Below are 27528 nucleotides of genomic sequence, written 5' to 3'. Positions count from 1 at the left end.
TGTATCTTCACCTTGTATCCTGAGACCTTGCTGAACTTGTTTAATAATTCTGATAGTTTTTTACTGGCTTCCTTAGAATTTTCTGTATACAAGATCATGTCATGTTTGAATAGAGGTAGTTTCCAATCTGAATGCTTTTATTTCATTTTCTTGCCTAATTGCCCTGGCTATAACCTCTAGTACAGTGTTAAATAGAAGTGATGAAAACAGACATCCATGACTTGATTTTAGGGGAAAATCATCCAGTCTTTTCACCACTAAGTACATGCACTATATAATCATGTTTTAGTCAATGATGGACTGCATATAAGATGGTGGCCCCCTAAGATTATAATAGAGCTGAAAATTTCCTATTGCCTAGTGATATTGTAGCTGTGATAACATCGTACTGTAATGCATTATTCACATTTGTGGTGATGCTAGTGTAAACAGACTTACTGTGCTGCCAGTCATATAAAAGTGTAGCACAAACAATTATGTACAGTACATAACACTTGATAATAAAAGACTGTTAACTTGTTTATATATTTACTATACTATACATTTTATCATTATCTTAGAGTATACTTATATAAAAATTTTTTTTTACTATAAAACCCCCTCAGGTAGGTCCTTCAGGAGGTGTTCCAGCAGAAGACATTTTTACCATAGGAGATGACAGCTCCATGTGTGTTAATGCCCCTGAAGGCCTTCCAGTGGTACAAGATGAGGAGGTGAAGGACAGTGATATTGATGATACTGACCCTGTGTAGGCCTAGGCTAATGTGTGTGTGTCTTAGTTTTTAACCAAAAAGTTTAAGAAATGAAAAAAAAAATTTTTTTTAATAGAAAAAAGTTTATAGAGTAATGATATAAAGAAAAATATTTTTGGACAGCTGTATAATGTCTTTGTGTTTAAAACTAAATGTTATTACAAAAGAGTCAAAGTTAAATGTAAAAGTTTATAAAGTAAAAAAGTTACAGCAAGCTAAGTTTAATTTATTATTGAAAAAAGGAAAAAATACAAATTTAGTGTAACCTAAGTACACAGTGTTTTTAAAGTCTACAGTAGTGTACAGTAACGTCCCGGTCCTTCACATTCACTCACTGACTTACCCAGAGCAACTTCCAGTCCTGCAAGCTCCATGGTAAGTGCCCTATACAAGTATACCATTTTTTATCTTTTATACTATATTTTTACTGTAACTTTCCTAAGTTTAGATATACAAATATTAATACTTACCATGATGTTATCATTACCTACAGTATTTAGTACAGTATACTGTATAGGTTTGTTGGCTAGGAGCAATAGGCTATACCATATAGCCTAATGTAGTAGGCTGTCTAGGTTTGTGTAAGTATACTCTATGATGATTCTACAACTACAAAATCACCTAATGATGCATTTCTCAGAATGGATCCCCATCATTGAGCAATGCATGAATATATGGGTTTTTTTGTTTGTTTGTTTTGAGATGGGGTTCTCTATATCCACCCAGTCTGGTCTTGAACTCCTGGCCTCAAGCAATCCACATGAGTGTATGTTACCTGAGTTTTTCAGAAACAGCCTTTATCAAGTTGAGCATGTTCCCATCTAGTCCTGGTTTGTTAAATACTTTTATCATGAAAAGGTGTTGGATTTTGTCAAATGCTTTTTCTGTGTCTGTTGATATGATCACGGGGTTTTTGTTCTTTATGCTATTAATGTGGAATATTACATTGTTTGATTTTCATATGTTAGACCAACCTTGCATTCCTGGGATAAATTCCACTTGCTCATGATATATAATCTCTTTTAGATTTTCTTTGCACGTTGAGGACATTTGTGTCTGGCAGCATCTAAAAAAGATTAGACTTTTATGTCTATATCCATGGATGTTTGTAGTTTTTTGTGATATCTTTGGTTTTGGTACTGGAGTAATACTGGCTCATAGGATAAATTGGGAAGTGATCTCATGTTTTTTAAAGAGTTTGTGAAGAATTAGTGTTAATTCTTAATTTTTTTTCTTTTTTTCCTCTTCTTTTTTTTTTTTCCCCCCCCAAAACCAGTATACAACAGGATAGTGTTAATTCTTTAGATGTTTGGGAGCAGTGAAACCATTTGGTCCTGGGCTTTTCTATATGGGAAGTTTTGTGATAACTAATTCTATCTCATTACTTGATATAGGTCTATTCATATTGTCTATTTCTTCTTGAGTTGGTTTTGGGAATTTGTGTCTTTCTAGGAATTTGTCCCTTTCGTCTGTATTATCTAATCTATTGGCATACATTCATAGTATTTTTTATAATCATTTTTATTTCTGTAAGACTGATAGTCATATCCCTTCTTTCTTTTGTGATTTTAGTCATTTAAATCTTCTCTCTTTTTTTTCTTGGTCACTTTAGTTAAATATCACTTCTGTTGACTTTCTGCTCCTCCCAACCCCAAGAATGAATCAGTGAACTTTTGGTTTCACTGATTTTTGTTTTTGTTTTTTTTCTATTTTTCCATTCTTTATCTCATTTTTTTCCACTCTAGTCTTTATTATTTCCTTCCTTCTGCTTGGTTTGAGTTTAGTTTGCTCTTCTTTTTCTAATTTCTTAAGGTAGAAGCTTAGGTTATCAATTTGAGATCTTTCCTTTTTTGTTATTTTTAAATAGACTTTACTTTTTAGAGAATTTTTGGGTTCTTAACAAAATTGAATAAAAAGCACAGTTTTCACATACCACCCTGTCTACACACAGGCACAGCTTTCGCTACTGTCAACATCTTGCACCAGAGTGATACATTTGTTACAATTAGTGAACTTACATTGACACAATATCACCACCCATCATGTCCATAGCTTACATTAGGATTTAATCTTGGTGTGGTACATTCTATGAATTTTGACAAATGTATAATGACATGTGTCCACCATTATTGTGTAATGCAGAATAGTTTCACTGCCCTAAAAATTCTCTGTTCTCCATCTGTTTATTCCTCCCTCCCCCAGCCCTTCTACTCTTCTTTTTCTGTCACCATAGTTTTTCCTTTTCCAGAATGTCATATGGTTGGAATCACACAGTATGTAGTGTTTTCAGTTTGGCTTCTTTCACTTAGTAATATGCATTTAAGTTATCCATGTTTTTTCATGGTTTCATAGCTCATTTTAGCACTGTGAATAAATAATACTCCATTGTCTAGGTGTACCACAGTTTATCCATTTACCTACTGATTAGTTGCTTCCAAGTTTTGGCTATTATGAATAAAGCTGCTGTAAACATCCACATGTAGGGTTTTGTGTGAGCATAAGTTTTCACCTCATTGGGTACATACCAAGGAGCATGATTGCTGGATTATATGCTAAGAGTATGTTCAGTTTTGTAAGAAACCTCAAAACTATCTTCCAAAGTGGCTGTGCCATGTACCATTTTGCATTCCCACCAACAATGAATGAGAGTTACTATTGCTTCACATCTTTGGCAGTTTTGGTGTTGCCAGTGTTTTGGATTTTGGCCATTCTCATAGATGTGTAGTAGCACATCATTGTTGTTTTATGATTTCCTAATGACATATGATGTTGAGTATCTTTTTATTTCCCATCTATATATCTTCTTTGGTGAAGTGTCCAAGTGTTTTGCTCATTTTTTAAATCAACTTGCTTGTTTTCTTATTTTTGACTTTTAATAGTTCTTTGGATATTTTAGGTAACAATCCATTATCAGATATGTCTTTTGCAAATTTTTTCTTCTAATCTATAGCTTGTCTTCTCATTCTCTGGGTCTTTCTTCTTTTTTAATGTAGTCATTTACAACTATAAATTTTTCCTCTAAGCATTGCTTTAGCTGCGTCTAATAAGTTTCAGTGTGTTTTCATTTATCTTAAAATATTTTTCTAATTTCTCTTGTGACTTCTTTGACCTATTGATTATTTAGGAGTATGGTGTTAATTTTCACATATTTGTGAATTTCTCAAATGTCCTTCTGTTGATGATTTCTAATTTCATGTCATCGTGACCAGAGAACATAGTTTGTCTGATTTTTTAAATATATTAAGATTTGTTTTATAGCCTTAACATATGGTTTATCCTGTGAAGAATATGTATTCTGCTGTTGTTGAGTGGAACATTCTATAAATATCTAGTTTGCTCTAGTATTTTCAAGGGTGCTATTTCTTTGTTGATCTTTTACCTATCCATTACTGAAGGTGAGATATGGAAGTCTCCAACTATTGTTGAATTGCTTATTTCTCTAGTTCTTTTTGTATTTTGTTTGTTTGTTTGTTTTTTTGCTTCATTTATTCTGAGGGCTGCTAGGTGCATATATGTTTATAATTGTTAAGTCTTCCTAATGATTATTCCTTTTACCGTGATAAAATATCATTTGTTTCTAGTAGTAATTTTTATCTTAAAGTCTATTTTGACTGATGTCAGTAGAGCCACTTCAGCTCTTTTATATCTTAATAGATTTGTAGTAAATTCTTAGATTGCTTTCAACTTAATATATTTTTTTTCCAGAGACAGGGTCTCACTGTGTTACCCAGGCTGGAGTGCAGTGGCAGCTCACTGCAGCCTCAGACGCCAGGGCTCAAGTGATCTTCCCATGTTAGCCTCCCGAGTAGTTATGGGCATGTGCCACCACACCTGGCTTGTTTGTTTGTTTATTTATCATTTATTATTTTTATTTTTTGTAGAGATGGGGTCTCATTGTATTGACCAGGCTGCTCTTGAACTCCTGGTCTCAAGTGATCCTCTCGCCTTGGCCTCCCAAAGTGCTGGAATTACAGGCGTGAGCCACCACAGCTGGCCTAAGTTAAAATTTTACTACAGTTTTGTTCTTATTTCTTTATTGTATTGTTGTTCTCATAACTAAACATTAATTAAAACTTCTTGTGTAGGAGTTTACTAATAACGATCCTCAAAAAGTGGTTGTCCAATGTTAAGTAGACTGTAAAGCTTAGAAGGGAAAGATACTCATAGGGATGAATAATTGGACCAATTCCTAGGAGAAACCTTTCTAGAGAATCTAGGAAATTAATAGTTATAATTTTATTTTATTTTGTTTTACAATATTATTAATAATATTAACAGTGATATCAATAGCTAGCATTTGCTAATAGGTCCCTACTATATGCCAAACACTATGTTGGTCACTTTGCCTATGTTTTATTTAAACCTCTCAAAACTCTACATAGTAGATATTGTCCTCATTTTACAGATAGGAAACAGACTTAGCAAATTTATTTAATGGAAGTCCATGGGCTTCCAGCAAGTAAGTGAAGGAGCCAGAATTTTAAATTGCTGAATTTGTTACTATCACTCAGTGAGTCAGCTATCAGGCCACATATGAATAAAAACTAGTTTCAAGTACTTTAAGAACTAATAGGGATAATGTGAATTTGAACTATTAATAATTTGAAATAGTGTCAGTAAATTACACAATATGATGAATAAGTGACAAAGATTTTTCTATGAGTTGGTGCTACTAGAATTAAAAGAGAAGTATAGCCAAGAAGCAAAATGATTACTAGGTGCTTATATTAACAAATGGCTTATTCTCTTTCCTTTCTCTTGATATTTGCTCTGCTAGAAATGGAAAAGAAAAGCAAATATGTGAAAGAAAAGATACAACTACAATATCTCATAAGCAATTTTTTTTCCAACTCTTGTAATGTTTAAGTTTACTTTATATATTTCCCCCCCCCCCCCCCCCCGGTAGTAATACATTCACATGTTCAAAAATTCAAAGACACTGGATTCAGTAGGCTATTCAATGAAATTTTTTTTTTTTTTTTTTTTTTTTTTTTTGAGCCAGAGTCCCATTCTGTCACCCTGGCTACAGTGCCGTGGCATCAGCCTAGCTCACAGCAACCTCTAACTCCTGGGCTCAAGCAATCCTTCTGCCTCAGCCTCCCAAGTAGCTGGGACTACAGGCACGCACCACCATGCCTGGCTAATTTTTTCTATATATTTTTAGTTGTCCAGCTAATTTCTTTCTATTTTTTAGTAGAGACGGGGTCTTGCTCTTGCTCAGGCTGGTGTCGAACTCCTGAGCTCAAACGATCTGCCAGCCTCGGCCTCCCAGAGTGCTAGGATTACAGGCATGAGCCACCACGCCCGGCCTATTCAGTGAAAATTCTTTCTACCATGTCCACCAGCCACAGTGCCAAGTAAAATCATGTATAATAATATAAACATGATAATAAAGAATAGACATAATGTAGCTACATGAGCTTTATTTATTTCCTTACTTGGTTATAAATTATAACCACTGTTATAAATTTCTAATATTTCATTCCAGGATATTCCTCTTTTTCTTTTCTCTCTCTCTCCCTCCCTCTCTCTCTCTCTCTCTCTCTCTCTATCTCTCTATCTCTATGTCTCTTTCTCTCTTCTCCCCTCCCTCCTTCCCTGCACATACACAAAATCTACAAACAGAGCTAAGGGAACAAACAAGGGATAGCAAAATACCTAGGGATTGGCAACCTGGAAAACCATTACCACTCCTAGGCCTGAAGTACAAGGGAAGAGAGCTGTTAACAAGAACCGTAGCAGAGGGAGAGGGGCTGCTTAACAGAACCAGTGGTCTTACACAGAGAAATGCAAACTTCCTGCAGTGAGGGAAACAGGGAAAAATCTCCCTTAACATTTTTACTACCCTCTGATTTTCTGGCCTGTCCTCTCATTTGAACACACATCAGAAACTAGAGGGCAAGGCTGCCTAGAAGATGCAATTTGTTTGGTTAGCCACCCAGTGCACAAAGCAGGATGGGGAAGGATACGGAGTAGACCTGGAGAAGCAAACAGAATGCATGGTGCAATTAGGTTATATGTTGATATATTCTAGACTAGCATACCATAGACCCTATTCTATATTTTTTTTTCTTAGCAATATATTGTAGATACCATTTCCTATTATATAAAGAGCTTTTTTGAACAGCTATGTAGTATTCCATTACATAGATGCATGGTTATTTAAATAACCGGTCCCCTGTTGATGGGCATATAGACTCTTTCCAATTTTTAACTATTACAAACAGTGCTCTCATAAACAACTTTGTGTGAAATATTTTTATGCACATATACAAATATATCTGCAAGATAAATGACTAGAAATGGAATTGCTGGGTTAAAGGTATATGCATTTATAACATAATAGATATCATAAAATTGGCTTCTGTAGAGATTATACCTATTTAATCTCCCAACAGCGTATTGGAGTGCCTGCTTTCCCATTGCCTTTGCCAACATGCTGCTATCAATATACAGAACTAATTATATCTGCTGCCTTAGCATTGATCAAAGCACAGCAGAATGCTCACTCAGGTATTTTTTTTCTCTTTTATTATGAAATATTTCATTTGTGGAAAAGGCATATATCATAACTACATATAAGGAATAAAGACTAATAAGCCATCACTCATTTACCTTCTACTCACATTTAGAAATAAAATATCCTGGTGAGTTGAACCCTTTATCATTAAGTAGTGACTATTTTATCCATATTAATGTGTTTTTGTCTGAAACTCATGTGTACTAATATAGACATGATAATAAAGAATAGACATGATAATGTGGCAACACCAGCTTTATTTTATTTTTTTATTATTTTATTTTATTTTGAGGTGGGTTCTCACTATGTTGCCTATGTTGGCCTCAAACTCCTGGGCTCAAACAATCCTCCCACCTCAGCCTCCTGAGTAGCTGGGACTACAGGCACGTGCCATGTACCACCTCCAGCTTTTTTTTTTTAATCAACTGTTTATTTTAGAACAATTTTTGATTTATAGAAAAATTAGTACAGAGAGTGCCCCTATATCCTACATCCAATTTCCTCTGTTATTAACATCTTATATTAGTATGGTGCATTTGTTAAAATTAATGAACCAGTATCAATACATTATTAACTAAAGTCCATACTTCGTTCAAATTTTCTTAGTTTTTACCTAATGTCTTTTTTCTGTTCCAGGATACCATCCAAGATACCACATTACATTTAGTCATATCTGCTTACATTCCTCTTGTTTCTCAGACTTTCCTTGCTTTTGCTGACCTTGACAATTTTGAGGAGTATTGGTCAGGTGTTTTGTAGAATGTCTCTCAATTGGGATTAGTCTGATGTTTTTCTCATTATCTGTTGGGGTTATGAGTTTTGATGAGGAAGACCACAGAGGTAAAGTGCCATTTTCATCACATCATATCAGAGGTACATACTATCTACATGACTCATCACTGCTGATGTTGATCTTGATCATTTAGCTGACTTAGTATTTGCCAGGTTTCTCCACTGTAATGTTACTTTATTTTGCCATTTTATACCAGCTTTTTTGATGATATTGCATGTGTCCTATTTATCTCTTCTTTTTATTTTTAATTCTTTTGAGTTGTTTCTTACGTTTATTGTGATGCTGATATAGTTCAGTTTTTACCACAAAATTTTGTACATTCTATTTATCCTACTTTTTCCCTTTTTTTTTCCTTTTCATTACCATCTTTTGTATTGAAGTGTTTTCTCCTCTGATACTATATTTTCCCTTATACTAGTTTTTAAGTTTTATGCTGTTTCTTTACCTAAGTGGTTATCCTTGAAAAGCCTTAGCTTTTCTATCTCTTCAAATATTGCTTCTGCCCCATTCTTTTCATTCTCATCTTCTAGAACTCTGACTAGAGTTATATTAGACTGTTTTTTTTCATTATAGAATTTCCCATTTTCTGGGTTTTGTTATTGCTCAGACCCCATGAGTACTTGCCTGTTTAATATGTTGCTCTGTCCCCTGCATTTCCTGTAAACTCATGTTTAGACCTTGTCAGTGAGGTTACTGTATGATATTTTTTTGCAAGACTATTTCATAAATGGTTCTGTGTGCTTCTTATTGTGTCATAACGTGAGGTACTTAATGTGCAGTTGTCTTTTTAATCATGATAAGACTGATCAGTGAGTACAGGTGTTATCAGCCTGGTACATCCAATAAAGTTTTTTGTTTTTTTTTTTTTTAACGCAGAAAGCCTCACCGCCCCCCAGCCCACCCCACCAGACCCCACCCCACCGGGGGGAAGCAGTTTCTTTGTTTTTTTGTTGTTTTTGTTTTTGTTTTGTTTTTTGAGACAGAGTCGCTTGTTGCCCTGAGTAGAATGCAGTGGTGTCATCATCGCTCACAGCAACCTCAAACTCCTGGGCTCAAGCCATCCTCCTGCCTCAGCCTCCCCGAGTAGCTGGGACTACCAGCATGTACCACCATACCTGGCTAATTTTTCCATTTTTAGTAGAGACAGGGTCTCATTTTTACTCAGGCTGGTCTCGAACTCCTAAGCTCAAATGATCCTCCCACCTTGGCCTCCCAGAGTGCTAGGATTACAGGTGTGAACCACCGCACCTGGCCATAAAGTTTCATATCTGCTTCCACCTAATGGTTTTAGCAGAGATTGATAATTTATCATTCATTGCCTATAGAGCCATTATTTCATTGGGTAATAGAAAACAATGATATTCTAACTCTTTCTGCATTTTTGGCTTAGAATATTTGTGTAAAGATGAATCCAGAAGAGATTGCTGAGTCAAAGGGGGCATTACACATAGGATTTTGCTAAATATTGCCAAATTTCCCTCTACAGGTGCTGTAAAATTTGTGTATCCACCTGCACTGTATGAGCATGCCTATTTCCTCATGCTTTGTCAATAGAATGTGTTCACAAACTAAGATTTTAGCCAGTCTGTTAGGTAAGAAAAGATACCTCATTGTAGCTTTAATATACATTTCTTTATGAATGAGGTGGTTAAACCATTTTAAAGGAAGAATACTGTAGATTGAAAAGGGGTACTATAAAGTAAGTATTAAATACATTTTCCCCAAAGTTAAAAGAAATTTTTTCAAGCCTTCAATTTCATGGGGATTTTACATTTTTGACTGATACATTCTAAGCTATCAGTTACGCCATAAAAATATTCTGTGTTGTTTGCCCTCTACCCACATGGCCTTTTGTTACTCACAGGAATTCAGTTTGTTTCTTTTCTGCCTGCTCTCATAAAATATATTGTTGGCTTATTTCACTACCTAAAAACCAAATATAGACTTAAGAATTCAAGTACTCTCTTCATATTAAGAGTTTCTAGTAATACTTACACTTAGCCTTTAGAAAAATGTTTCTTTATAGTTCACTTTGTATCTAAGTTCCTATATGTGAGCAAAATAAAGAAGAAAATCTGAAAATTTAAATCCTGTTCTGTAGTGATTTAGTCTTTGAATACTCTTTGTTGTCAAAGTTTGTAACTAGAGGACTCATTAGATCTTCTTTAGCCCTCATTTGTATACCTTCTTATGAGGCAAATGACTAGGATACCTTCAAAATAAGAGTTTCTCATGTTTACTGCTGAATCATATCTTGGTCTTGCTCTCTAAGATTTAAAAGTAGATTAGTTTTAAGAAGTATCTTTCAGCAGTGTGAGGCTTTCTGGGTGTACACTATATATGAATACAAGTAGCTAAATTGTAGGTTCAAAACATAACTACAGAATCTTTTCTTTTTTAAAGGGTGAGAGGATATAATTTCTATTTACAGAATCTCCATTCTCTAAGTCTGGTGTCTTCATTCTCCCTCTTCATTCCCAAATTTCTTGCCTCCATGAACTCTTCCCTCTGTTCCTTGTCTCAGATCTTTAAGGAAAAGAGCATCTTTATTTCTTACTGAAGATTTCCTGAAATAGTCTTGTTTTTATTTCAGAGCCACCATATGCCATAAGTTTTTTCCTCAGACATCTCCTGCCTTTGATTATACCTTCTACCCCAGAGAAGAAAGAATAGCTGACATAGATTGTTACTACATAACTATTGGACTAAGAGCTTCATAAGCATTATCTTATTTTCACAGAAAGTCTGATATAGATAATACCCTCATTGTACAGATGCAGAAATTGAGGCCTAGAGATGGTACTTTGTCCAAATTCACACAGCAGACCCTACTTAATCCTTACCTACCTATTAATGTTTCCTACTAAGGAGCCTAATATACAAGCTTCTCATATAAGGGGAAAAAGAAAATTAAATAGTAATATCAGGTTGACTTCCTCAGGGTTAGAGTTACCTGAATTTATAACTCTTTTGTTATTATTTAAAATATAGTTTTTCTTAATAAAAATAATTCTGATCATAGAAAATTTGAAAAATACAGGTATGTTTAAAGAGGGAAAAAGACAACATGTCATAGTTACCTGGCATATATGTAGTATGTGCACTATGCTGTTAGCTGTTTTTAATTACAAATTAATGATGATTAATCCTGGTTATTTTATCACACCAAGAATTTTTTTTTTTTTTTTTTTTTCAAACAGTCTTTCACTTCCAGTTAGAAGACATTCCTTGTTTGGTTTTGCCTTGATTCACTGGTACTTTTTGCTCTCCACTTAGAATTGGCCTTCCTTTTCACATCGGATACTTCAAGTTTAGGTCAAGATTCATTTATTTAAAAAAACAAAAAACCAAAACAAATAGCAATTTTAAAAAATGCTTTGTATCCTTAACCCCTCTATAATCTTTTTTTTTTTTTTTTTTTGAGACAGAGTCTCGCTCTGTTGCCCGGGCTAGAGTGAGTGCCGTGGCATCAGCCTGGCTCACAGCAACCTCAGACTCCTGGGCTTAAGCGATCCTACTGCCTCAGCCTCCCGGGTAGCTGGGACTACAGGCATGAGCCACCATGCCCGGCTAATTTTTTTTGTATATATATTTTTAGTTGGCCAGATAATTTCTTTCTATTTTTAGTAGAGACGGGGTCTCACTCTTGCTCAGGCTGGTCTCGAACTCCTGACCTTGAGCAAACCACCCGCCTCGGCCTCCCAGAGCTAGGATTACAGGCGTGAGCCACCGCGCCCGGCCAACCCCTCTATAATCTTTACCTAAAACTTTCGTACTATTTATCTGTATGGTTTATACCATATTATCATATATCTGTTAATTTTGCCTTAAAGTTTTTCAGTTGTTTAATATATGTGTCACTAACTAGATTATAGACTCCTTGGAGGCAGCAGCTAGTATGTTAAATATTATTTACATTTATTTTAATACATAGTAAAATGCCATGTGTACAATAGGTACTTGGTACATACTTAGTAGTTGACCTTTATAGCTCACAAGTATGCTATAGGCTATTCTTCTGAGGATAAATGAAATCTTTCCCTTCACACAAACTGTGTAATCATAAAGAACTACTATGGTAAGCTTTAATTATTAATCATGGTAATGTGGTATATAGGTAAATAGATATGACACTCATCTGCTTTGACCCTGGATCTTTTATTCTTCAGGGTTGTTTGGGGGTTTTTTGTGTTTTTTGTGGGCTTCCCCCCCCCATATATTATTAGTTTAGTTATCTAAAAATTGGAACTTATCTCTTGCTTTCTCTTTATAATCTAATGATTATCTTTTTGTTATTAAACAAAGTAGCTTACAGCCTGAGTTTGCAGGATGTTTGTTTTTACATAACAATAGTAAAATCCCAACCTATAAGCAGAGTAGTCAAAAATGAAACTTACATAAGCTTGTCTGAGGCTCTTAGACCTAGCCTCCAAAGTGTAGTGTTTAAAACAGTGACGAATGCTAGAGAAAGAGTTAAAAAAACTCTTTACTATCCCATTGGAATTCCCACATGCTTTTAACTTTTAATTGATTTGGTTGTCATGGTATTATTTCACATCTTCAATAAAATTCACATTTATTGACTTGGGACCATATAATTAATATTTTCTTCTTTTTTAAAAAGTCCATTTTAACCAGAGATTGAGTCAAATACTTGCCACAGAGTGCTGCGGGCTAGGTCCTATACTATTATATTCCAGTGCCCTGTAGAACAAGCCAAAGTGCCCCAATTCTGCCAAGTACCATGTGCTGAGATAGCTGTGGCCTAGAGGGTCCTTGAGAGTGATGCCAATCATCATTAAAAAGCATTTTTTTAAAGCACCTATCTGTACATGGTTCTATCCTAGGCACTGTACAAAACGAGTTAAACAGACATGGTCCCTGCCCCCTGGGAGTTTTCAGTCTAAGATGATGCTGACATGGACAGACATAAAGGATATTGAGACAACTGAACAAACATTGAACAAGAACATAAAGTACTAACATTATGCACAAGCAAAGGGGTAAGTGCATTTTGTGGGGTAGTATGTAAAGGAAGCCTCATGGGACATGGACAGGGTGGGGTAGAAAAATTAGTCAACCTCTATCAAGTTAGGCTAGTTTATGCTGGAAAGTCGGTTTTGTATACAGACTTAATCAAAGTAGGGACATAGAGTACAACAAAAAGACTTGGAGCAAGGAGAGAAGTTTGAAACTATATTGTTGGACTCTCAGTGGCCTCAAAAATCTGCACTTCTTGATGGCTCTGAAAGTGAAATTGGTGTTTTAACTTTAGGAAGTTGGCATTTGAGTTGGGTCTAGATCAAAACCAGTTTGATGCAAAGCAAAAAACAAACAAAAAAATCCTGAAACTTGAGTGGCTTCTGCAAGCAATCTATTTTGCTTGTTAAATCTCCTTTATAAACCACTGGCCACATAACAAAAACCTTGGAGTTCAGGGGAATTATTATCTTCTCAGGAACTTATTCCAGGTTGTCTTGTGAAGCACCTATATATGCTCATTAAATCATGTTAGAAACTTTAGCATTCTGGCAAAATATAGAAATTAGGTTTCTCGGGCTGGGTGCAGTGGCTCACGCCTGTAATCCTAGCTTTCTGGAAGGCCGAGGTGGGCGGATAGCTGCAGCTCAGGGTTTAGACACCAGTCTGAGCACAGTGAGACCCCGTCCCTATAAAAGAAAAAGAAAGAAAAAAGAAATTATGTTTCTTAAGAATTGGTCATAGGTGTTTTGAGGATACCATTCTATCCCAGAGAAAGGTCCTGGGAGTTCTGGGTATTATTATTATAAACAGTGCCAGCAGATGTTGAACATTAAGTATAACCTATCTGCTTTTCAGTCATTGATTTCTTTACTTCCAAGGTGTACCTTTAACAACCATGCACACATAGACTTGAATTTGAATCACAGCAGCAGCAAAAATCTACTTTTGCAGAGCCTGCCTGATAAAACTGATTACTTCTTTTTCGGTAGACACAGACTTATGTGTTTCCCTAGTACTTCTCAACTCACTTTTTGATGTCACCCAAATTGGAAATGTGAAAACTTTACCCAAAATATTAGGGTATAGTTGTTCTCTTTTTAAAAGCCTCTTTATTATACAAAAGAATTCACAATAGACTTCCTGTTAATTGTAAGTTTCCCTAGTGCCCTTTAAGTTAATAGGTTTTTAAAACTTAAATTTATACAAAGGTTCTTCAATTGCCATCCATTGTAGAAATACACTACTGTTGAAAACATAAGTGGTTAGGTCCACTGAGGCCTTAAAAATTTAGTAATACGTTTTTAAAAATCAAAACTTTTTTATGCCCTTACATATTTAACTTATGAATTACATTTATTCATACTTCTACTTCTCCATCAGAATTGAAGTTTTCAAAGGCTAAGGTTTTACCTTTTCCCACTTCCCGTAACTCTTTCTGCTGTAATCTGACATTAAGAAGAATCTAGTGACTGTTTTCCTAAGATTATGACCCCAAGTCATAAGATAGTAGCACTTAAGCTTTCTAATAGGAAGAGTATGATTAGGGACTGTCATCCAGAAGATTTCGGGGATTGGTCTTACTTACCAAATAGCCTGCCTAGATAATCCATTAGCTGTCAGAAATACCTCACCTGGATGGCAGTTTATTATTCTAATCATATGCTTAAAACTAGGCATTTATCTTTCCTTTTGAATATTAAGCTAATGTTGGACTAGTCTATCTGGAAGAGCCTTGAGAGATTTAGGCAAAGTAAACTTAAGACAAAAACCAAGATAGCATTTTGTCAGAAAAACTGGGATTAGGTGCTAGAAAATGCAGCATGTGTCTTCATTTTATCTGGCACATCTTTTAGATATAACACAAGGGATGAGTAGAAAATTTCCAAAAGAGGAGGTATGAAGTTTTTTTTCTTATACAAAAGAATTCACACCCAATAATTCAGGAAGAAAATTGAGAGCTCATTATGTTAGAACCTTCTGAGATCTTCCAAGGAAAAATAATTCAAACATCTGTAAATTATCAATATTCATGATAAATAAAAATAGTAGTAATGGGTTACATTTTAGGAATTATGTTTTCATCCAAATATTTGTTGTTTTTTTTTGTTGTTGTTAGGAATTGTATCACATCACTCCTTTGGTAGATAGTTCCAAGTACTAGAGAATTCAGTTCAGCAAATACTTGCTTGAGAGTCATAGGAACTTGGGATACATCAGTGATCAAAACAAAAAGATCATTGTCCCTTTAGACCTTGTGTTCTAATACAGGAATCAGCAAACCTTTTCTGTACAGAACCAGGTAGTAAATGTCTTAGACTTTGCATGTGGCCATGTTCCAATAAAACTTTATTTACAAAAATAGGGGGCTGGCTGAATTTGGACTACAGGCAATAGTTTCCCAACCCATATTCTAGTAAGTGGAAACAGAACTAATAAGTAAATTAGAGTATATTAGGTGATAAGTGCTTTGGGAAAAGAAAAATAGCACAAAGTAATCAAATAGGGAACATGATAGAGGTAGAGGCTGGCAGTGTGGGCCTCATTGAGGTCGAGAAGAAGAGGAAGAACCAGCAAAGGAGACTGAAAAATGAGTCGTAAGATAGAAAACCAAGAGATATTCTGGAGATGCAATGGAGAACTGTATATTGGGAAGAAAATGGGATCATCTGTGTCAGTTGTTGCTGACAGGCCAAATAAGAGGAAGACTGAGATTAGACCATAGGACTTAGATATATGGAAGTTGGTAGTGACCTTGATAAGCAGTTTTGGTGGAGTGAGTTCAAGAGAGAATTAAAGGAGAGAGAGAAAAACCAATTCTTCTGAGGAATTTTGTTGCAAAGGGAACAAAGAAGTGAAGTAGTGGGGCTGGGCACAATGGCTCATGCCTGTAATCCTAGCACTTTGGGAAGCCAAGGCGGGAGGATCACTCCCAGGAGTGATCATGTACCCCGGGAGTTCAAGATCAGCCTGGGCAACATAGCAAGACTCTGTTTTTAGAGAGTCTTAATTTTTAAAATTAGCCAGACATGGTAGCATGTGTCTGTACTTTCAGCTACTCGGGAGGCTGAGGCAGGAGGATCACTTGAGCCCAGGAGTTCAAGGTTACAGTAAGCTATGATCATACCACTGTTACAGAATGAGACCTGACTCAAAATAAATAAATAAATGTAGTGGGCCAAGAAGGATCAGGAAAAGAGTTTGTTTTAAGATAGAAGAAATAATAGCATGTTTGTTGGTTGGATGTAAAAAGAGTAGGGAAAAAATGAGGCAGGAGAAGGGGAGAGAATTATTAGAGCTGTGGTCCTGAGTTGGTAAGGAGATAGGATCTAGTGTATAGCTGAAGGGATTGACTTCAGATAGGTGGAATAGTCGTGGATGGGTACATGTGCTGGAGAGAATCTATAGATGTTCTCTTATGGCATCAATTTTCTGATTAAAGAATTATCAATAGAGAATATGAAAGTTGAAGTACTGCGGTTATATATACCTGTGGTCTTTACCTTGTAGTACCAGCATTTGAGGGATCTTTGGTGACTCACTAAGATGACTTTTATTGTGCTTTCTGAGGGAGTTATAAACTTAATCCAGCAAATTTATGTGTTTTGAGAATTAAACCCCATATTCTGAGATTAAATAATGATGCATGTAGTGCCTGTGGCATAGCACTTGCTATCGTGTAGATACTTAAGAAATGCTAACTATTATTAGAGGATGTAGAGTCAGTGTGTACTCAATTAGGCTACTTTATCTCTGACCCCAAAAAATACCTTATCAGAGTATTAAATGTCATGTAAGTTAGAGCTTGATGATAATAAGTAAATAGGCCACAATTAAATCTCAGGTCCTTTGACATCTCCCCTGATGTTCTCTCTACTTCACAACGTAGTCTCTCTTTATACAGTAACTAGTGATCAGCAGGGCATCTTGATCAGGGGCTGCATAGATGGATGCTTTGTTCTTTTATGTTTAATTATTTTATCAGATTGCTGTGTTAATTTCTTTGTACAATGAAAATAGACTGTTTTTGTGTACAGCATCCTCCTTTAGATTGTAAGCCCTCAAAAGGTAGGTAAAAACTCTTACACATTTCTAAGAAAATACCTCATGTAATAGTTTGTGTGTGGAGAGCATTCAAAAAATATGATGATTACTAAATCAGAGTCTTCTTATTCCTTTGGTTAAACTTAAATGTTCAGTTCTTCAGCCTTGCTTTAAATCAGGCTTAAAACCCCTCCACACTTGTGGAAAATTCTGGAGCTAAATTATGTTGGACTTAGTGGCAGTCAGTAGAATACCTCCAAATGTAGCTATTACAAATAACTTCCAGACACAAGTAGTAGCCACATTTCACAGTAAGCACAAATTGGGAGAAACAGCTGTTGGAATGCCATAAAAACCGGCATCATAATCATAAAAAGGAATTTGTTAGAAAATAATATTCAATTAAATATAGCATATGTTTTAATTTTTAATTTTTGTAATTTAATCTTAGAATTTATATTTTCATTATTTTTAACCGCTAGACCATGTGGGGTAAATATACAAAGTCAATTTATCTTACTTTGATTTTCAATATGCTATAACTATAAGAAAATGTCCTTGGTTACCTTTGCACAGTGTACCAAGGTACAAATGAGTGAAGTCAGAGAAGTGATATTCTTACCAACTATTAGAGAATCAAATTGTTGCCAGGAACTGTTTGAAAAGAGCAAGCTGAAATGGTCATTTCACTCTGCAATAGCCATTGAGATTAAGAGATGGAAGTGAGAAGACTATTTCTTTTATAAGCAGCAGCTGTATTTGAGACTCTAATTTTAGGTTCAGTAATAAAGATAAAAAATTGAGGAGGCTGTTTTCTAGAATTTAGGAAGTATAATAATATTTACCGCTTCATGTAAATGACTGAGAAATTCTATTTATATAAATCTGAGTTCCCGTCAAATTTATAACAATTATTTTTCTAAAGCATCAGAACATTCAACTTCATAAAAATATTTTAGATCTATAGAAGATATTGGACAAGTCATTTTAAAAATCCACCTTGTGTTGAACTTCTACTTGTTTTCTTTTGTATTATAGGTCCAGTTGTTTACGTCTTGGATCTTGCAGATAGACTGATCTCAAAAGCCTGTCCATTTGCTGCAGCGGGAATAATGGTTGGCTCTATCTATTGGACAGCTGTGACTTATGGAGCAGTGACAGTGATGCAGGTTCACTATTTTACTTATTCAATGATATTACTTTTGGTGTAAAGATGTATTAAATAAATTTTTGTTAAGAGTTTTAAAATGTATTATTTTGAATAGGAAACAACATTCTCATGGCTTAAAAATAAGAAATTATATAAAAAGTTATCTCTTGAAAGTTCTCCCTACTCCTCTCCTTCATTGGTCCAAGTTCCCCCTCACCTTCCCAGATAGACACTATTGTTAGTTTTATATAGTATATTCTTCCAGACTTACTCTATATATATGCTAGAAAGAATAAATATGTTCTCCCCTACCTGACGTTTTTAATTTACCCAAAAAGAAGCATATTATAGCTGCATAGCTCTTTTTTCATAGAGAATCTTAGATTGTTTCATATAAGTATGTAGAAATCTGCATAGCATTCTATGTATAAAATTACAGCAGTTTACTAACCAGTCTTTTGTTAGATGGACAGTGTTACAATCAGTAACTGTTGATGAAGATTAGAAAGACTTAAATTTCAAGATTTAGTCCCACCCCTTGACTCTTCTCTTTTTGTACCTCTTAAAGATTTCCAGCTATCATCTCTGTTCTTTTTGTGCTCAGACCTGTCTGTCACCCTGCTCTTTTCTCAAATCCAGTCCTGTAATTAATTGCAGCTTGACCCTTCTCCTTGAATGACCTCTTGTGACTTTATACTCAACATTATTGAAATCAAACTTGGCTTTTCTTCCATTTGAAACCTAAATTTATTCCCCATCATAATTTCTCTGTATCTTTGATTCCTACTATTTTCCCATCTACTGAATTTATATTCTACATTTTTAGAACTACACTGACTCTTTCTATTTTATAGCCCTATGTCCAGTCCACTGACCAAGTCCAGGCAATTTTTCCATTTTGGTATGTCTTGCATCTCTGGCTTCCTTTACATAATCTTTACTACCTGACTTCTTGTCACTTCTTCATACCTGGATGGCTAGAGGAAGCTCTTGATTGGTTTCTCTGACTTTATTTTCTTCTTTCAATCTGTCCTTCCAAATGAATCCTCCTAAATAATACCTTCAACATCTTACTCCCAAACTTAACATCTCCATTACCAAGAACAGCATCTAGATTGGCTAAGTGTTTCCTAAATAACTCAGTAGTAATTAACACACTTAGGTTTGTAAATCATTTACTTTTCTTTAATGTAAATTAGAGTATGCCTGGAAGAGAAGGGCTTGGAGGGAGTTACATCTAATATTCTAGAAATTATATATAATCTATCAATGCCAGACTCCATAGTGGGTACCTTAATGGTTTGCTTTATTAATAGTCACGATGAGACAAAGTATTGTGAGACAACTTTATAAAATGTTAATGACACCCAAAAACCTGGATATAGTTGCTGGAATGAGTCCCAGATAGTAAAACATCATTTGTTATGAGTATAGTGAATAAAGGTTGAGAACCACTGACTTAGAAAAGATTCCATTTCCTTAGCCTGATTTGATTTGCAAGGTATTCCGCAATCATACTTCATTCTACTTTAAGGCCTATTGGACTGTCTCCCTCAACTCATCCTTATGTTGTTTAGTTTTTTCCTTGTCCTTTGGCTTATGTCATCTTCCCTGCCTAATAACTGCTCTTCCAGTCTTCTATTTACTTATCCAGATCTAAACCCTCTTCCAGGCTTAGCTAGTTTTTCTCCATAAAACTCAAAAGGCAACTGCCTACCTGCTCTGATTTCTTCTTCCTCTATATTGGTGGCATTTTTACTCCTCAAATGGCAGCCAATCTTATGCTGACCAAGTGACACTTCTTATTGTATATAGATTACGTATTTAACTTTTCCTATATTTCCTATAAAGGCCTTACTTTTCCTATTAGAAGGTAATTTCCTTGAAAGTAAAGTCTGTTTTATACTTCTATATTCCCTGTTATAGCATCTACACAGAAATGAACACCTAAAAGGCTTTCATAAATTGACTTTTTTTATGTGAACTAATAATGAGTTATCAGTACATCATCAGATCAGAGAGCTTCAGGACAATTTACCAGGACTGACAAAGACATAGAAACTTAGAGCAGATTATACATTATTTAATATACAAAGATATTATACAGATACATATTTTTTGCAAATGAAGAAATTTAAGCCCCCCCAAGATTGAGTGATTTCTTTTTCTTTTAAGACCTTATTGATCATAAGAAGTGGGGTGACTCTTTTGGAGGAAAAGTTTTAAGGCTGGCCACAATGTTTAAAAAAAAATTTTTTTTTTTAATAATGGGCATTTTAAAAACAGGAGCCCATTAAGAAATATAGATTGTATCCTCTAAAAAAGGCTACCAGCTATATTTTGGCTTTTTGAAACATATGGGTGTGATTTGTTTAAAAAGTTAACACTGAGCTGTGGTCTTGTAAAACACAAATAAATTGAAAACCCTGATCCCCAGCTTCAAGGGATTTATTGAAACAACTGGAGAACAGTTACAAGGTTATATAAATAAATATGAAGAGAGTGCAGAAGACTACATAGTATTTTAATTCAGTAAAAATGAAAGATCATTTGAAATTGAGAAAACTAAGTCTTGACCTGACCCTTGAAAGAAATAGTTTGGATTGGTAGAGTGGAATAAATAATATAGCAACGAAACAAAAATTATAATACATATATAATTGTTACCATTTAGAAATCACCTTCACATGTACTGTCTCACTTGAAGGTTTCTTTTTTTAGTCAAGAAATGAGAGAGACTAACTGTGATAGTAGGTGCGTAGTGTTTGTGATTTTATTTTTTTTATTTTATTTTATTTTATTTTTTTTGAGACAGAGTCTTGCTCTGTTGCCCGGGCTAGAGTGAGTGCCGTGGCATCAGCCTAGCTCACAGCAACCTCAGACTCCTGGGCTTAAGCGATCCTACTGCCTCAGCCTCCCCAGTAGCTGGGACTACAGGCATGCGCCACCATGCCCGGCTAATTTTTTGTATATATATTTTTAGTTGGCCAGATAATTTCTTTCTATTTTTAGTAGAGACGGGGTCTCACTCTTGCTCAGGCTGGTCTCGAACTCCTGACCTCAAGCGATCCACCCGCCTCGGCCTCCCAGAGTGCTAGGATTACAGGCGTGAGCCACCGCACCCAGCCTGTGATTTTAGAGTATTAGATCCGGGTGCAGTGGCTCACATCTGTAACCCTAGCACTTCGGGAGGATGAGGAGGGATGGTCACTTGAGACCAGGAGTTCAAGACCAGCCTGAGCAAGAGTATGACTCCATCTCTACAAAAAATAGAAAACGAGCCAGGGATGATGACACAGGCTTGTAGTCCCAGCTACTCAGGAGGCTGAGGCAGGAGGATTGCTTGAGCCCAGGAGTTTGAGGTTGCTGTGGGATAGGCTGATGCCACGGCAGTCTAGCCCAGGCAACAGAGCAAGACTCTGTCTCAAAAAAAAAAAAAAAGAAAAGAAATAGCTTGGGAACTTTGCTTTTTCCTTGAATGAGTGACATTTCTTAAGAATAAATCAGGACTGATAGCTTTCCAGCTTATTTTTAAAACTTTTAATTTCTATATTCTTTTGAAAGCATTTTTTAAAAATGAACTGAGCTCAAACATGCAACATTTCATTAGCTAAGGAAATGATTCTAGCAAATGCTATCTGTTTCACAGGTTGTAGGCCATAAAGAAGGTCTGGATGTTATGGAGAGAGCTGATCCTTTATTTCTTTTAATTGGACTTCCTACTATTCCTGTCATGCTGATATTAGGCAAGATGATTCGCTGGGAGGACTATGTGCTTAGACTATGGCGCAAATACTCAAATAAACTACAAATTTTGAATAGTATATTTCCAGGTAAGGCCCTGAATTGTGGTTGTAAAGTGCATGCCAAATTGATCTTGTAGAAAAACCATAACATGCTTTTTAAGAAATGTTTGAAGATATTCTAGCTCTTCTTATTTATTAGCACTAATGCACTTCATTTTTTCTTTAGGGATTGGTTGTCCTGTTCCTCGAATTCCAGCTGAGGCTAATCCTTTAGCAGATCATGTCTCTGCTACCCGAATTTTGTGTGGAGCCCTTGTCTTTCCTACTATTGCAACAATAGTTGGTAAATTGATGTTCAGTAGTGTTAACTCTAATTTACAAAGGACAATCTTGGTAAGATGGTTTTAATATTATTTTTTTCAAGTGACATGCAAAAGAGAATGAACTGCATTTGTTTTAAAAAGGTGGAGGACTGTATAACTATTCAGTCTGTGAGGTCTGTGCCTTAAGCCTGTATTTGATCCCCACTGTCATAGCTTGAGTGAAAATAAAAAGAGGAGGGACCAGCACAACAGTTCTGGTCTTCTAGAACAAAGCTGTGGGTGATTTCTCTTCTGGAACATGCATGAATTGTCACACCATCTGTCTTGCCAGTGGGATTTTGATGAAGAGCTTCTGCTCTAGGGTCGGACTGGCTGGTTCAAATTCAACCAGTTAAATAACATTTCTGGACTTTTCTGTGCCTCTAGTATGGAGATGGTAATGGTAGCTACCTCAGGATTATTGTGAGGATTAAATGAAATACATAGTAGCATCTAGTAAGTACTCAAGTTGTTTGCTGTGATTATTCCCACTTTTCTCCTGTGGTGGCAGTCTGCACATAGTGCCCTAACATTCTCCTTTCTGTATCAGAATGGATGTAGAGCTAAGTAGAAGGAAGATTACTCAGATAGACTAACAGGGAAGCCATCTCTGTCCTCTGTTACCTGTTGTATCTACCTCTGTCCCTATCTCACCTCTTAGTAGGAAAAGAAAACTGTTTCATTTGCCGTCATCTGAATTAGTTTACTACCAAAGCCTGTCTTTTGTGATCTAAGTAAAATTCTTTTTATTATTATGTTTCTCTAACCTGCATTATAAAAAAGCTAATTTTCCTTTTTATTTTAGGGTGGAATTGCTTTTGTTGCCATAAAAGGAGCATTTAAAGTTTACTTCAAACAGCAGCAATATTTACGTCAGGCACACCGCAAAATTCTAAATTATCCAGAGCAAGAAGAAGCATAAAACTGTGACTTCTAGTTCTTCAGTCTTCTCATCCTTATGAATCTCTTGTCTTGTTTTGATTCCATCATTAATGCACTTGTGGAGACTTGTGATAAGCTGCTGCTCCTATATTTTTTAAGAAATGTAATAAAGCACTTAGGGCAGGGGAAATTGTTTCAGTAATCACGGAACCTAAGGATGTGATTTGTTTTCATTGTTTTGTATGTACTTCTTTTATGGCAGCCATCTGAACCATTATCTTAGCATGGTAAACCTGGGTTTTGTTCATATTTCCTCCAGACAGAAATGTAAAGGTCAAACTGTGCAAATATTAAAAAATGCACATGCTGTTTTATTCAAATGCCTCTTTTGTTCATGTTCAGTGTTTTCTTAGCATCAGCAACTCAAGGTACTATGAGGATTTTTCTCACTGGCATAATTTGATTACATACTAAACAGGAGCATGTGTTAATGAGGAAATGTAAGCTAATTGGTTATAAATGAATAACAAACCAAAAATGTGTGTAAACATTCAAGTGAATACCTGAACAAATGAGATTTTGTTGTGTTTTCCTTAAACCAAACCGTGTGATGTCCTCCAAAATGTGTAGGGTGAAAATTCACAGGGCTTCCAGATCACTTTTTCACTATTAAATTTTATTTATATAATGTTGACATCTCATAGTTCATAACATAGTTTTGGCCCATGCAGTCTTGATTACTGTGGTGCGTGTGTGGGTGGTGTGTGTGTCTCAGTCTCATCAGGTCCGTCCATCTCTGGAGTAGGGTTTTTAAATCCATATTTCTAGAAATTAGAGCTGCCAGTTTATAGTAGTTTGAGCAGAGAACAATTTGCAAAAAAAAAAATAATAATTTTACTCTCTTCTTACACTGATTCAGTTGTTCAGATATTTGTTGATCACTTCCTATCTGCCCAGGCACCAAGCAGAGTGCTGGGGGAGACAGTGGTGAGCAAGACAGACTTGGTCCCAGCTCTTACAGAGTTTACAGTCTAGTTTCAGCAGGTAGAAAACCAGCAGTGAATAAACCAAGGTGAGGCCTTGAGCTCTTTGTTTTTATATCAGTCAATGAGGAGAAAATTACGAATACAAGAAGTTTTGAGTAAATATTGAAGTCATTGTTTTTAGCTTAAGTCAGTTTATTATAGAAAACCAATACTAATATTTTTAGATTTTAATTGCTTGTCATATTGATGAGGCTAGCACCTTAATAATCACTGTTTAACTAGTTTTGTATACATTTTTCAAAAGCAATTATTTATTTTAAGCCATTATCAATAGAGTGGCCATTTTAATATTGAGCAATCCAAATGGTCTTGCAGTTATTTAAAGTTAAAATTTTAAAAAGGTATTTCCAAAAACCCTATTTATTTTCTTGTTCACACTATCTAATGCATGACAATAGTAAATGTTTCCCCCTACTGATAAGAGGCCACTTTAGGATTGTAGCAAATACAGATTGAGCTAATGTTAGATTGCAATAATGTATGTTAACTTCAGTAATTAAAGACTGGTACCTTTCTATTACTATATTATGAATGTCTTCATTTTGAGTTATAACATGTTTATGTGAATGGCTGTTGAACATTCAAAGTTGTGTTATTCGGGGAGAAAGGGAAGATTTAACTGACAGCCTTTTTAAGAACACGGCTACAGTTCTGAAGGGGAAATATAAAGTATGATTATATATAAAAATAACTTAGATTATATAGCTATAATTATAAAATATATTGGCTTTTCTTTAATGTTTAATGTGAAAAGATCTATTAAATAGACATTTCCTGCATCATTTTGTCATATAGAACAGCTTTTAGGCAGCCGTTCCTAAAGTTATGCAAGCACACAGTTCCCTATTTACTACTTTAAATGCCCAAGGTGGGGAGTAGCTGCTTGGGTTTACTGGCATCAGGTCTCATGAGGGCTGGGGAGAGGGAGGGATTTCTAGGGCTGTGGGGGAGGGAACTGCAAGTGCCTGGGGACCAGAGTGGCCTCTAGCCCTGGAATTGAACACTTTTAAATCTAAAGAGCCTTAGCTCAAGACACACCACGTGCCAGTCTTTCCAGGAAGGCGGCCTGCCTAACAGTGAAGCAACAAAAGAGCACAGGCAGACTTAAATTTGGATGGACCTGGGTTCAAATTGTAATTCAGCTTTTAATAATAACTACATATGACCTTGGCCAAGTGACTTAACTTTCTCTCAGCTACAATTTTCTTCATCTCTGAAATGCAAATAATACTTAACATAGAAGACTATTTCTAGGATTAACTGAGAAATTAAAGGAACAGAGGCACTTTAGGCCCAAAATGGCCTCTACAGAGCAGTAGTTGTTTCTTAATCACTAAATAGTCTGTTTGCACTCTGGGAAAAGTGAATGAAGAGGTAAAAGAAAGGAATTAGGGGACAAATTAATGAGATGATGTAGACTTTTGGGGTGGGTGGGTATATTTTGTTTTCCAGTTTATTTTCATATTGCTCTACTGTTTATTTCTAGAAACGTTAATGTTTTAAGCCTCTTTTATAAAATTCAATGATGACTAGTAGAATTCTGTTCTTTGCAGAAGTTAACTTATCTCCATTCAAAGTGGCTGAAAATATTGTTTATCATTACATGATTATCAAATGACTGTGAAGAATATAAAATTAAACTAGTGACTTAATTAGTCACTGCCTTGCTAACTCTGCTGTGATTTTTTTTTTTTTTAAACGTCTTGTTTTTAATATAGCAGACTATCTCAATACTGGCTGGATTAGGTTGAATAAATAATTTTTATGTTCTCTAGGTGTACTTTGTCTGTTGAAAAAATCCTAAAACATAATTCATTAATTCTGTACCTACATAATTTTTAATTTTTTTAGCCTCATGTCCTCTTGGAATGGGACATGATTCTTTTTAAATCAAAGTTAACAAGATATTGATAAGACTTTAAAAAATAATTTTAAAATGTATTCCCCCTTCCCCATGCTCAGAGTCTCTTGGACTGAGTATGGTTAGACAACCAATTAGACAAGATCTGTGAGTGATCTTATACAACTTGAATAAAGTACATTCCAGCGGGTTAAGAACACAAATTGCTGCTTCTGAGATACTAACAACTCTCAGAAGATTAGAATCTTCTAGAATGGGCCATGCCCAGTGGCTCACGCCTATAAATCCTAGCACTCTGGAAGGCAGAGGTAAGAGGTTTGCTTGCACTCAGGAGTTCGAGACCAGCCTGAGAAAGAGTGAGACCCGTCTCTACAAAAAATAGAAAATTAGCTGGGCATAGTGGTGCACTCCTGTAGTCCCAACTACTCAGAAGGCTGAGGCAGGAGAATGCTTGAGCCCAGGAGTTTGAGGTTGCAGTGAGCTATGATGATGCCACTGCACTCTAGCCTGGGTGACAGAGCAAGACTCTGTCTCAAAAAAAAACAAAAAAAGCAAAAAACTAGAATGAGTAAATCAAAAGCCCTTCCATCCATGGGGATTGTGTTTGTTCTAGATCATTTCTTTACCCCAGTTGAGAGACAGAGAGGAGAAACGGCACAGAGTCGAACAGTCCTGGATACATATTCTAGCTGACACTTACTTGTAGGACAAGTAAATATTACCTCAGACCCTCAGTTTCCTCATCAGTGAAATGAAGATTATAAAACGTATTTCCTGGTTTATTGTGAGGATTAAGTTCGGTAACATTCTAGGACAGAGTGGGATATACAGGGAAACTAAGTAAATCTGTATCAATTTAAATGCATAGTAGGGGTTTATTTGCCCATAACCTTTCTTCTGTCCACTAGAATCTTGAAGTTGCTTCTTCTTTGCTACCTGTCACCCTACATGCCCATTAGAAATGGTAAGAATGGTGGAATGTCTTAATTGCCTTCCTGGAGCAACGATCCTAAGCAAGGGGCAGGGAAAAGGGTTGCAGCTGAATACCTGTAGAAGCCTTGTGGGCAAACAACAGAGGCAGACCATCATTCTGGCCAAGTCTGTGTGGATTTAAACATTTTACTGAAAACAGTTCACTGTACGTCAACAACATACACAACTCTAGTGTTTATTGACCTAAATATGCACCACGTGCTGTGTTAAGCCCTGGGATAAAGTGACAAAACCCACTTTGAGATGTTTAGAGTCTTAAAAGTGCACAACTGATCTTACTTCACCATATGATGTTATTGTCAGCACAAGAATGTAAGATCCATAGGGGTGGCAATTTTTTACTTTTGTTTACTACTTTATCCCCACACAAGAACAGCACCAGCATATGCTAGAGGTATG

The 27528-nt window shown here is 35.7% G+C and overlaps 1 protein-coding gene across 1 annotated transcript in view; it reads left to right on the top strand.

The window, feature by feature from the left end:
• The window catches only part of MARCHF5 (membrane associated ring-CH-type finger 5), a 43805-nt gene extending 19888 nt beyond the window's left edge, over window positions 1-23917 (top strand). Inside the window, exons 3-6 of the mRNA XM_045567811.1 lie at window positions 18128-18258; window positions 21889-22072; window positions 22212-22378; window positions 23153-23917. Of these exons, the coding sequence (XP_045423767.1) occupies window positions 18128-18258; window positions 21889-22072; window positions 22212-22378; window positions 23153-23269 (599 nt within the window). The 3' untranslated portion in view covers window positions 23270-23917. The remainder of the gene's footprint in view (window positions 1-18127; window positions 18259-21888; window positions 22073-22211; window positions 22379-23152) is intronic.
• The last annotated feature ends 3611 nt before the right edge of the window (window positions 23918-27528 follow it).

This window comes from Lemur catta, chromosome 14 (genome assembly GCF_020740605.2).
Source record: "Lemur catta isolate mLemCat1 chromosome 14, mLemCat1.pri, whole genome shotgun sequence".
Taxonomy (NCBI): domain Eukaryota; kingdom Metazoa; phylum Chordata; class Mammalia; order Primates; family Lemuridae; genus Lemur; species Lemur catta.
The sequence above is the reverse complement of the archived record's forward strand: the minus strand, read 5'-3'. Positions and strand labels throughout refer to the sequence as shown.